At 36.7% G+C, this 13,821-nt stretch overlaps 1 protein-coding gene across 1 annotated transcript; it reads left to right on the forward strand.

The window, feature by feature from the left end:
• The first annotated feature begins 1,136 nt into the window (after positions 1-1,136).
• LOC110943374 (lisH domain-containing protein C1711.05-like) lies at positions 1,137-2,393 on the forward strand. Its single transcript, XM_022185126.1, has 3 exons — positions 1,137-1,268; positions 1,686-2,150; positions 2,337-2,393. The coding sequence occupies exons 1-3, from the start codon at positions 1,137-1,139 to the stop codon at positions 2,391-2,393; spliced, it is 654 nt and encodes a 217-aa protein (XP_022040818.1).
• Positions 2,394-13,821: the final 11,428 nt, after the last annotated feature.

Genomic DNA, 13,821 nt, shown 5'->3' on the forward strand with positions numbered 1-13,821 from the left:
CCACTTGATCCCGCATCCAAATTCTTTAAGTCTCCTTCTTGTGTTGTGATTTCTCCACCTTCTTTGAGCTTCCAAAAGTCTTTTATTTTCAGCTCCAAACTCCTTTGGACTTCAAAAAAATGTGTTTTGGTTATCGGGTTGAAATCCCGTTGAGAACGATGAAGTTCTTTGGACCGAATATTATGGTCCAAACCAAAACCGCATTTTTGTGTGCATCTTCTTTTACAAAATATATCCTAATACATTTTTTCTAGTAAAATAAAATGCACCTAATCTATTTATTTTACATACCAAATGAAAATAAATAAATTACATATCTTCTAATAGAAGAACAAAATAATAATTATTACAACCCTTGAATAAATAATAAAATGAATCACAACACAATCATTCAACACAAGGTCATGGCTAGGTCACATGCACCAAAAAATATATCCAAATATATACATTAAAATCAAGAAGCAAAATGGTTCGCTTTTATAACCATTTTCGGTTATGTATAAAAAACCGAAAAGGTAATTTTTAATCAAACAAACAAATCATCCATATGAAATAATTTTTCAAGATTTCCTTATGGATGTAAGAAAATAATCTTGAAAAACAAAGGGTTAACCATGTTAAAATTTTTGGCCATAGGGTTTTATTCAAACCCGAAACCCGAAATATTTAATCTATTGAAGCATGCATTCATATAAGCGGCTCTAGATGTCATTGATGGGATTTTAACATGTTTATCAAAGTAATTTCATCCATATGAAATAAAAACACAGCGGAATTAATATTTAAAACATGTTACTTTTAAGATATAAATTTTATTTAAAAGCAAAATCCCAAAACCCGGATCCATATATGAACATGCATACTATCAAACACAACCATAGGGTGTTTAGAAAACTACCTTCTTGGAGTAAAGAACTTGAAACGGATGATACTTCTTGAATGGTTGCCTTCAAGAGTAGAAGACCTCAAGCTTGTATACCCCAAGCTTCCAACAAACACTCTAGTTTTAGCTAGGATTTCAACACTTGAATGAAACTTGAAAAACCCTTTGAACACTTGAATGTTGGCCGAAATTTTGAGAGCAAAATTACTAGTTCTCTTTTTTGATTTTTGCCATCTAAATTCTTTTTAAAACCATGAGAGATGTGCACCTCCTTTTTGGCCAATCAACACCCTTCTTACACATGCAAATGCATGAAGGCTTATTGGACCAAAATGGTCTTAGAAAGACCACCCAATCAAAACCCATCTTACACATGCAAATGCATGTAAGCTAATTGGACCAAAATCTTATCTTGGGAAGACAAGGGGGGCTGCCCACTTGGGCATTTATATAAAAAAATAAATTTATTTTATAATAAATTAAGTCTTGTTTAATTTTATAACTTTTATAAAATTATAACATCACATGTTATAAGACTTATACTACTTTTATTATGTTATTTAACCAATTAAATAACAAAAAAAATTATTCTCTCAAAATAAATTATCCATATAATTTATTAGTTTCTCAAGTGTATTTATTTAGAAAACCAATTTCTAAATATTGTAAGTGTTAATATTTATTTGTTTGATCATATCACAAATAAATATTTAAGTGTTTGTCTAGCTTGTATTTGGGTGTGACTCGACTTGGATCATAACGTACTAGCCACATCAATCTAATATGTGTCTTGGGCATACAGACTCCAACAAATTCTGCATTTTGTGATGATAAAAATGTGTGTGAATCTCCTGTATTTGTGCCAGAATTGAAAAAGAATAGCTTTGGAAAATTCCTCACCGAGGAAATTCCAGAATTTATTCCATCTCGAACAGGTGTGACAGATTCAGAAAAGAAAGCTGCTGAAGATCACAGCAAAGAAGACTCAAGCCTTACTGCCTCAGAAAAGCAAAAAGAGACTTCAATTCCTGATGAAGAGCAAAAATCAGAAACTTCAAGTGAAGATCAAACAACAGAAGGTGAGTGCTTCGAAGATTCAAGTGACGAAACAATTGAAGATCAAGATTCAGAAAGTTCAAGTGAGGATCAAAGCTGCAGTGATTCAAGCTACGAAGCAAGTGAAGAGCTAAACTCTAGTGAATATCAAACATCAGAAAGCTCAACAGATTCCGACAACGATGAAGAATGTTCAGAAGATGAAAGTCGAGTTGACAAGAAAATGAAGAAAGCAGAAAGCTCAAGACACTCATCACATACATCATCTTCGAACACCAAAAGACCCAGACGCAAACGATGTTTTCGCTGTGGTCATTTAGGACATACAGCGAAACATTGTAAAAACAAGAATTTTTCTAAACCAGAATATGATTTTATCAAAAATTTCACATATCAGCTTGATTATCTTAAGAAATCTGTTAAAAATCTCGTTAATTCAACAGCTTATTTTTGAAAGCAAAAAGTGTTGGTGCATACATATGTTGTCTTCGTCTTATATCGAGTCTCGGTTTACTACACTTGAAGACAAAAGTTTGAAGGCATAAAGTTTGAGGAATGCCATGAAAGTTTGAGGAATGTCATGAAAGTTTGAAGACCGTTCCGTTTGAAGAGGGTTCAGTTTGAAGCATGCCTGTCCGTTTGAAGGGTGTCATGCCACCTTCAAACGGAAGGGTCCTTCCTATAAATACCTCACTTGTCTATTTCATTTGTAACTTTCCGGCTTGTGCAACGAAGTGCTGCCGAAGTGTTGTCAGGTTGTAAATTGTTATAAAATCAATCATACAACAGTTTAATGTGTAAATCTAGCTGAATTGACCTCTACACGTCTGTTTCCGCCTTTCGTGTTGAGATAAACTCTTCTGATCGACTCGTTCGGGTCCGAAAACGATCCTACAAGTGGTATCAGAGCTCAGGATGAAGAGTTCATACCAATTCAGCCACTAATTCTGATTTTCTACACCTTCTTTCAAAATTGAACAAGTTTTCACGGATAAAATTGGCTAAAACTTTCACAATGTGTGCGTAATTGTGTTTTAACAAACCCTTGAGAATATTAGTTCAAAATTCGAAGTAAAAGTGGTAAAAAAGATTGAAAATTGGCTTCCGTTTGAACGAAGCTTGGCACTTCCGTTTGAAAATTAACATATCGTTTGAAGAGTACCGTTTGAAACATGCATTCCGTTTGAATATATCATTTGAAGCAAGCATTCCGTTTGAAAATGCATGGTCATCCCGTTTGAAACATGTATTCCGTTTGAAAGTATCGTTTGAAAACAGCCATCTCGTTTGAAAAGGTGTCATACCGTTTGAAAACTGACTTCCGTTTGAGAGTACAGTTTGAAATACGATGTCCGTTTGAAATAGGGTTCAGCGGTGCAGTCAGAAAGTGTTTGATATCAAAGTTGTCGGCCACTCACCTTGATTGAATACACAAAGTATTAAAATTGAAAGTCTGACACTTCTAATATCATCGAAAATTTTATGTGATAAAACTAAAGTTGGCAAATTATATTTCATGCAAACTTAAAAGTTGTCGGCTATTTTTCAAATCAGTTTGCATGTGAACAAGTGACGCGGCCCAATCATATATCATTGGCCTAAGTGACTTTATAAGTAAGGTCCAATTAAATTGATTGATAATAAGGAGATTGTTGGCTACTGTGTTTAATCTCGGTACAATCAAGATATTAAAATCAAAGTGACATCACATGAATTCTTTTAACGGTTTAATCAGAAATTGATTACTATCAATGTTGTCGGCCATTGTTTACAAATTTCAATACGATGCATGTGATAAGGTTGCATGAAATATTGTAGTTCATTGTCGTTTAGTGCATTCAATAGAGTAGAGGGTCGAACGAGGTTAAGTCACAGCTGGTGACTTTCGAGGCAATTAAAAAAATTTGGTTTTGTAAGTGAACTGGGCCGAAGTGAACTGGGACGAAGTTTCATTTTTTGACATTTGGGCCTAGAATTTGTGATTGATATTGGGCAAATAATTGATTTGTGATCGTTATTGGATCAACTTGTAATTGGGCCGCAAGAACATTCATATTGGAAAATTAGTGGATTGATTGATATATTACCAGTTTGTGTGAGACCAGTATTTTTTGAAACAAGTAAAGTTTATGTTTGTGAACATTTGACTTTGAAACATGGAAAAAGAATTCTACAATGCATTTGATACACCGACTGCTCCAGTTTCAACTGCATTATTGAAGAAATCATTTGATATGTTTGAAGCTTTTGACCATGAAACAACAACGATGACCATTGATAGATATTGTCATTTGGTAGTAGAAATGGAGAGATTAAATATTAAGAAAGATGATGAGGAATGGGTTGATAAACTAGCTGAAGCATTACCACAGCATAAGTGGGGAACTTATTTGATGTTTTTAAAACTCGTGAGGAAGTCTCAGAATATGAATTTGGCACAATTTATTCAGAGAATTGAGGAGCATGAGTTGGATATCCAGGAAAAGGCTAAGACGGAAGCTGGAAAAGCAAAAGTTGAAGAAAGTTCGACAAAGGAAGCTGAAGGACAGATAGCTGAAAAAGAATCTGAAAAATCAGAGGTTGAAAAAATAGTCGAAGTTGAGAAAATCATTGAAGTGGAGAAAATCGTCGAGGTTGAAAAGATAGTTGAAAAAATGGTTGAAGTTGAAAAACCATGCTTGAAGTGTTCAGAATTTTGCAAAGATTGTGATGAGAAAGACAAAAAGATTGTTGAGTTAGAGAAAATGAAGGAAGATTTACTGTTTGATGTAAAGTATGTTAAAGAGTCCTATGATGTTCTTAACAGGACAGTTGATGGTCTGAAAAGGACAAATGCAGAAATCAAAAAAGCAAATGAAAAAATGAGTGCAACTTTGATGACAAAGCAGAGTGTTATAAATGATTACATTGAAGATTGTGCTAATTTGAAGAAGGAGTTGGAACTTGAGAGAATTGAGAGTGAAAGGATTAACCGATTACTTTTGAGTTATACTACTTGTGATTATCTGATTGATCGTGTTTATACTACTTGTGATTATCTGATTGATCGTGCTAATTTGCAAGAAGAAAGAAAAAGAAGAGGATGCTGGTAAGACACAAAGTGTAAAGTATAATAAGTGTCCGCCCCCAATCTTTGAAACTTATTCTCCCAGAAATCCAAACGAGGAAAGGGTAGACAAGGCTCTAAACATCAAATTAAATTCTGAAATCACTGATGAATTACCAGACAATATTGATGTCACATTCACAGCGTCTGACACTGATCATGAGTCTGAGTTAGTTAAGAGAGTTGTCGATCAGGTGTTGGATATGGATGAAGAGTCAAAATCGGAGTCTAAGTCAGATAGTTCGAGTTCATCTGGGAAGAGTCCGAGTTCGCCGGTTAAGGGGGTTTACAATAAAGAATTTCTGTTATCAAAATTTAATTTGAATGACGGATCAGTCAAAGTAGCATATACGTTGAATGATTCAGACAAATTATATTCTGATGAGGAATTTCCAATAAGGAGTGTTAAAACTGAAATGATCAAAAAGGTTTTCAAATTAACAGAAGTTAATATTTCTGAAATAAAAGATTTAAATCTTTCTGCAAAACTTAAACCTTACACTTCAAGGTTTCAACAAAGAGTAAACAAGAAAATGGGTTATGGTTGTGGTTCCAGTTTCCAAAAGAAACCAAACTATAATGGTAATCTCAAAAAGAAAGGTCTTGGTTTTAATTCGTCAGAAAATTATAAAAATCAGAAAACTTATAAACCAAAAACAAAATTTGTTTCAGGTGGAAGTTCAGAGGATGAACAGAAGAAACAATTCTGGAAGCAGTCGAATCAAGAATTTCTTGCTGAAGTAAAGAAGAATGTGAGAAAGTTTTCTCAAAGAGTTGACAGAAGAACCTGTTTCAAATGCCAGGAAGTTGGACACATAGCGTGGAATTGCCCCAAGACCAACTACCAAAAACAGGGAGTTTCTTCTAACTCTGTTTTGAGAAAGACTTATGTTGATAAGAAAGAACAATCTGTAAAAAAGGTTAACAAGTTTGAAAATTCTACTTCTGAGGAAGGAGAAAGTTCAAAAAGGTTTTATAAAAGAAAAGGTGACATGAACAAGAAAAAATGGGTGGTTAAATATGAGGGTAATTTTGACAATGAATCTGATTCCATAAAATCAGAGGAGTCATTGGTTGATAAAAAGATTGTGAATTCCGTTCCAGTGGTGAACGATGAGAATTTTCCGTCATTGTCAAAGGAAAATTTGATGAAGAAAGTTGGAAAGGTTGAGATCTCAAATCAATTCTTCGCTGATAAAGGAGAATTTGATGTTGAGAAGGCTTTCAACGGGAAAGTCAAACATATGTTTGGGAAGATGGTAGACAGGAAGGTAAAGGGTGCTAAAGAGTTTTATAAATCAAAATGTTGGTGGGACAGATGTGTTCCAAAGTCACCCAAGGCTGGTGAGGCTTGGGTGGACATTATGTTTGAGTAAAACACCGGACTTACCGGAGCTCCCAGGTTGGTAAGCGAGGAACAGGTATCGGCATCTTTCTTGAGGAATTTATTCGGTAATGTAGTCGTACAAACGGTAAAAAGGTTTGTTTATGTTTGTGCATGCTTGCATATGGTAAATCAAGGACATTAACTTGTACTTGCATTTTCCTATAATTGATTAAGAGACAATATGATGAACCACATCCCCGAATTTACTAATGGTATACTTACAAGTGGTAAAATCAACCAAACTTATTTTCCGAAAAAATCATTTTGATTAAAATAAACTTAAGTGTTTTGAAATCTAAATGAGAAAATAGTTTGTTGATAAGGGGAGTTCTGATTGTTTATGCCAAGTGAATGGCGAAGTGATGCGATTTGATATCGGTTGTCATGTTTCTGTACAGTTTGTTTTAAATTTTTCTTTAATGTGTTTGCATTTTAGGGGGAGTAGAAATTTTCATCAGAAAATCCAAAAACATTAGAAAATTTGAAAAAGACAAAAACATGATAAAAACCAAAAATGAGTTTGTTGTGAAAAAGAGGAAATGATAGTACATCAGTAGACTATCACAACATGCTAAAGAATTGGAAAGTTTAAAAGTGATAAACAATCTTACTGCGGATGTGTCAGTAGATTTTTACACATTTAGTAAATTGTGACGAGATATAAACCTAAAAAAATTCAAACTTGCTTATCTTGTGGGTAACAATTCTTGGATATATAGGTAACCCCTTCCCTCTTTCTGAGATACTAGGTCTTTATGCTCAGTGATATCTGGGGTATTATCCCGGGACTTCTGCTGTATGGAAGTACTGACCTAATCCCCGGATAATACTTTCTGCAAATGCTTGAAACACAGCACTGCCCTCAGCAAGTTGATGAAACAATAAAATTGATAGTCACTGTTGTTGTAACAAAAGATCCTCTAAAGGGGACACACCAAAAGTCGAAACCGTCATCTCTTTGCGTATACGGAAGTATCGACCTGAGCTCTCACGGCCCTCGCAATTAACCCCTTACAGATATCATCTGTGGTATACTCATCTGTAAGACTGAATATTGGGATCTGAATATGGGAGTATATTCAAGTAGTGGGACACACGGATAAGTTTAAGTGCTTAAGACATTAATATCGTATCTCGGATCAGTTGAACTTTGCGTGAAAATTTAAGTGGACCAGTATACTGACAATCTAGGTAAATTGTTTAGAACTTAAAATGAAATCAGGCTTAACGGTGTTGGTGATTTGTCTCATAAACTGATATGATCCTCTTACACAAACTCACAAAAAATATTGTATGTAAATATTTCTTCTCTGCATTTCATTTCTTTACATTGGAAAATCCAAAAAGATTTTAGTATGTTTTAGCATAAATTTTTGAAAAATTCAAAAATATTTACGACAACTGGTATTGGAGAGCTAATTTTCAAAATTCCGAGTGCTAAACATGATGAATAGATGGTTTGGGAGAGTGTGTTGTTTTGAAAATAAAAATGATATATCTTCAAGTGGTTCATCAAAGATTAACATTGTAAAATTATTTTTTGTATAATTTCTGCAAGTGATTCATTAGATGGTGAGATTGTTTTTACAAGTTATCATCAGGAAATTTATTGTGAGGTAGAGGATGTGCAGGTTTCTAAGAGATAGAGAGCCAGGTTCTGATACCTGAAGACTTTGTAATTTCAACATGCCAGACTGCGATCCCAGCATATCGAAAGGGGGAGTCTGAAGACATCCGAGTAGAGATTGTTCGTGGGGAGTCTGTTGATGATGATGAAAAGAGAAGAGAAAGATTTGAGGATGCTTACACTGTGAGATATTTCAGAGAGCGTTCAGACTGATAAAGACTGAAGACGTTGAAGACTCGACACTTAAGACTCTTCAACATCTGAGGGGGAGTCTGTTGGTGCATACATCTGTTGTCTTCGTCTTATATCGAGTCTCGGTTTACTACACTTGAAGACAAAAGTTTGAAGGCATAAAGTTTGAGGAGTGCCATGAAAGTTTGAGGAGTGTCATGAAAGTTTGAAGACCGTTCCGTTTGAAGAGGGTTCAGTTTGAAGCATGCCTGTCCGTTTGAAGGGTGTCATGCCACCTTCAAACGGAAGGGTCCTTCCTATAAATACCTCACTTGTCTATTTCATTTGTAACTTTCCGGCTTGTGCAATGAAGTGCTGCCGAAGTGTTGTCAGGTTGTAAATTGTTATAAAATCAATCATACAACAATTTAATGTGTAAATCTAGCTAAATTGACCTCTACACGTCTGTTTCCACCTTTCGTGTTGAGATAAACTCTTCTGATCGACTCGTTCGGGTCCGAAAACAATCCTACAAAAAGTGGACATTGTGGCTCAAAACCACGATAGATTCAAAATGAAGCAAGTCTGGGTTCCCAAATCAATCTAATTTGTGTATATTCTTGTATTTCAGAATAAACTCCAGAAATGGCTTCGAATGCTCATGGAATACATGTGGCATGTCGACAACGGATGTTCAAGACACGTGACAGGCTTGAAGGAGCTTCTGAAGAACTTTCGTTTTATTGACGGTGATTTCGTGTCATTCGCTGGAGACGAGAAGGGAGGGAAGATCGTTGGAATAGGAGATGTGGTGTCTGAAGCCCCCACATTGGAAAATGTCAACTATGTTCCAGAATTGTGCTACAATCTCATGAGTGTATCACAAGTCTGTGATAAAGGAATATCGGTGCTTTTTCAACGACATGGAATGCTTATTTCTCAAGCCTGAATATGTCATTCCTGCAGAAATGATCATGCTCACTGCTCCAAGACAAAACAACACATACGTGCTCAACATGAAAAATGCCAAGACAAATGACAACTTGACCTGTTTGATCTCAAAGGCTTCAGAATCGGAGTCACTGCTTTGGCACATGCGATTGGGGCATGTAAATTTCAAAAATATGAATAAACTCTCTAAGTTAAACTTAGTGATAGGACTTCTGATAAAAGAATTTCCTTTTTCTGAAAAATGTATAGCATGCGCCCAGGGAAAGCAACACAAGAAATCGCACAAGTCCAAAGCAGTGAATACGATTACTGCGCCTCTTCAGTTGATGCATATGGATCTTTTTGGTCCAATTAGTGTTAAAAGTCTTGCTAAAAGTTCTTACTGTTTGGTGATTAAAGATGATTTCTCTCGTTTTTCATGGGTTTATTTTCTTGAGGCAAAGAGTGAGACAGCTGAAATTCTCAAGTTATTCATTCCCTTGATTGAAAACGTGACCAGATTAAAAGTGAAGTCGATCAGAAGCGAGAATGGTTCCGAATTCAAAAATCAAACATTCATATCCTTCTGTGCAGAAAAAGGAATTCATCTTAAATACGGTGCAGCCAGAACTCCTCAACAAAATGGAGTTGCTGAACGCAAGAACAGAACGCTGATCGAGGCCGCAAGAACCATGCTGGTGGATTCAAAGCTTCCAATTATCTTTTGGGCAGAAGCAGTAAATACAACATGCTACGTTCTAAACAGGGTTCTGATTGTAAAACCACACGGAAAAACGACATATGAACTTCTCTTCAAAAGAAAGCCGCTCATTGACTTCTTCAGACCATTTGGATGTTCGTGCACTCTTCTAAACACTCAAGAAAATCTCATCAAGTTCTAAGTAGTGGGTGATATCTGCTACTTCATGGGATATTCATCCACACAGAAGGCCTACAGAGTCTACAACAAAAGAACAAAGATGGTGATTGAATCATATTATGTTGATTTTCAAGAAGGAAACTATACCAACACTGGAAGTACCCCCAATTGGTTCTATGACGTGGGTGTGATTTTCAACACCTTCGAAATTCCAGAAGATGCTCCAAAAGCAGAACATGTTGAAGATGCTGAAGCTGAACATCTGTTTGACTCTTCAGACATTGGTATAACTCCGTTCACTACCCGTTTCTCTCCATCCTCTGTTGATCCACTTCTCTCTGTGGATGAAGCAACTGGTGACACTGCGCCTGAGAACACCCCAGAAAACGGTGCTTCTTCTTCACAGGCAAATGTGGATGAACCAACTCAAGAAGATGACCCTCTAGTAATTTACGTGGATAAACACTTCACCAATCTTCCGCAGCAGATTGAGTCTAAGACAAATGAAGGATACAAGACAATTCACAATCATCCTCTTGAGAATGTCATAGGTGCAGTTGAAGAAGGAGTACGTACACGTGGCCAGTCATCAAGCATCAACAAAGGTCTCTATGTAGCTTTTCTCTTGCAATCCGTGCCACATGACATCGAAGAAGCTATTCAAGACTCCAGTTGGGTTTAGGCCATGCAGGAAGAACTGTCTCAATTTCGCAAACTCAAAGTTTGGGAGTTGGTAGATTTACCTGAAGGAAAGTTTCCAATTGGTACTAAATGGGTCTTTCATAACAAGATGGATGATCGTGGAGTAGTAATCAAGAACAAGGCTAGATTGGTGGTGCAAGGTTTCCGTCAAGAGGAAGGGATTGATTACGAAGAAGTTTTCGCTCCAGTTGCAAGATTGGAAGTAATCAGAATATTCCTGGCATATGCATCATACAGAAATTTCAAAGTTTTTCAGGTGGATGTAAAGAGTGCCTTTCTCTACGGGAAGGTAAAGGAAGAAGTCTACGTATGCCAGCCTCCAGGGTTCGAAGATCCTCATTTTCCAGGTTGTTACTTCAAATTGGACAAAGCCCTCTATGGTCTTCACTAAGCTCCACATGCTTGGTATGAGACTTTGTCAACTTATCTGTTGAAGTGTGGATACACCAGAGGAACGATTGACATGACCCTCTTCACTAAACGAATCAGAGAAGATGTAATGCTGGTTCAAATCTACGTTGACGATATCATTTTTGGGTCAACTAACGAGGAGCTGTGTAGAGAATTCGAGACCGTCATGAAGGCAAAGTTTGAAATGAGCATGATGGGAGAGCTGACGTTCTTCTTAGGGCTAGAAGTGAAGCAAAAGGAGGATGGGATTCTCATTCATCAGGCTAAGTACATTCGGGATATTCTCACGAAGTACAACATGAACGACTGTAAAGTTGCCAGCACCCCGTTCGCCTCTCAGATGAAGCTTACTCTAGATCCTCAAGGAAAACCAGTGAACAAGTCCTTTTATCACTCAATGATCAGTTCTTTGATGTATTTAACGGCTAGCAGACCTGACATTATGTGGGCTGTCTGTCTATGTGCTCGCTTTTAGACAAATCCCACAGAGTCACATGAAACCGCTGTGAAGCGCATCTTCCGCTATCTTAAAGGAACTCCGAAACTAGGTCTTTGGTATCCTAAAGATAGAAATTTTGATCTTATTTCTTATTCTGACAGTGATCATGCAGGTTGTAAAGTAGATCGCAGGTTTGTATCAGGAGGATGTCAATTCTTGGGAAATCGTCTGATCTCATGGCAAAGCAAGAAACAGACAACGGTGTCCACCTCCACCGCTCAAGCAGAGTACACCGCGGCCTAAGGTTGCTATTCACAAGTTCTCTGGATACAAAATCCGTTGTTCGATTATGGAATCAACATCATGAAGACTCCTATATTCATCAACAATGAGGCATGTCTGGGAATTGTGAAGAATCCCATCGACCACTCTAGAACAAAGCATATCGAAATTCGAATTCACGCAATTCGAGATGCATACGAGAAGGGGTACATTCAAGTGGTGCCAGTGGATACAACACAGCAGCGGGCCGACATTTTCATGAAAGCATTTAATAAAACCCGATTCAACCAGCTGGTAACCTGGTTGGAATTGGTTAATTTCCTTAAATGGAAATGAATCTTGTGGTCCAAAATCATTCGTAAATATTCTATCTTTGTTTAAAAAAACATTTGTTGAAAGTAAAACAAGTATCGTAAAGCGTCGCCCACCAAAAAGATTTTCTGACTTTTAAAATTTTATTTTTGGGCAACGGACTTTCAAAATAAAGATTTTAGGGGGGATATTCCAGAAAATCCAAAATTAGATGCTTATGTCTGACTCCTGCTAGAGGAAATGATAGAAAATTGCTAACGCTTTGTCATTTCTTGCAAACAGAAAAACAAAAGAAATCGGGGTACCAAGCAATGACGTGTCGGTAGATTCAGCAACACCAACGAGTAAACTGCTGTTAGGGAGCAAAACATAACATCTACACAAGGATTCTGGCTTTTCTCAGGCATTACGCATCTTGTGGGTAACACGTTGCGGCATATGGCTTAATGGTCTTAAATCTTGCTTTGATAGATTGCCAAAGTCTGAGATCTCGGGTCTTTATATTGGTGTATTATTCGGGGATATCATAGTCGTTCTTCTGCTGCATCCAGATACATGCTGACCTAGACGCTATGTTATCTTTTCATAATAAGTGCCTTAAAAAAGGCCAAACCCTCTCATAATAAGTGCCAAAATTGGCCAAAACTCTAGTTGGATTAGTTTGGTCTCTCTGTTGTACGAAAGTACTGACCTGTTCACCAAACTATCTGTCTCAACCCTCGGTAATTTTGGGGATCTCTGCTGTACGAAAGTACTGACCTGATCTCCGCTCTATCGTTGAAAAGAATGAAACCAATATACTCACCTGTTATGAGGAACCTTTGTGCATACCTTGATCGCGGGGGTATGTCCTGATGTGGGACTCACGGGCGTAATGATTCTATTCTTAATAGCTTGTGTGGGGGCCATAGAAGTCTTGTCAATATTACCGAAAACATGATAAAAGCGCTCTCCGAAGGCATGGTGAAAAAAGGATGCATGGATTTAAGCGGACAAACATACTGGCAGTTTTTCTTGTGCCTTAGTTAGTAAATAATAATAATAATAAATAAGAAATTGACAAGTGTTGGCAATATGATCTTCTGCAGGTAAGTCGACAAGCGTCCAAAGAATCAAGAATATCGGTAAAAATGGACCCTCCCAAAGACTGAAAAATGAAGTGTAGAGTCAAAATGGCCCAAATTTTATCAAGTTTGTAAATATTTCATAATTTATTAAGTCTTAAACAAAACTGGGCACGTTTTTCGAGAAAGTTTGTGTTAGGATCTGAGTTTGGTTTTGATTGTGTTTTACGTTTGAATTAAGATGAAAACGAATGAGTTGTGCAGCGGAATTATAATGGAAACAAACTTTGTACACAATCAAACAGGAGAATTGCTTTAATCAAACATTTTCAACAAAGAACCGAAAGATTGAATTTATTTTAATAACAATTACAATGCATGAATGAATACAAACTCCCCCTCAGCCTGAGCTCACAGTATTTGTTCGTGCAAGAAGAAGATGGTGAAAGAGCTAATAGAACAGCACAGAGCACTGTTCTATTTATAGGAACGAGCAAACCACTGAAGCATCTAAGCTGACGTCACCATGAAAGTGACATCTAACCTCCTAACAAACTCTAACCTCTGATCT

This window comes from Helianthus annuus, chromosome 5 (genome assembly GCF_002127325.2).
Source record: "Helianthus annuus cultivar XRQ/B chromosome 5, HanXRQr2.0-SUNRISE, whole genome shotgun sequence".
NCBI lineage: Eukaryota > Viridiplantae > Streptophyta > Magnoliopsida > Asterales > Asteraceae > Helianthus > Helianthus annuus.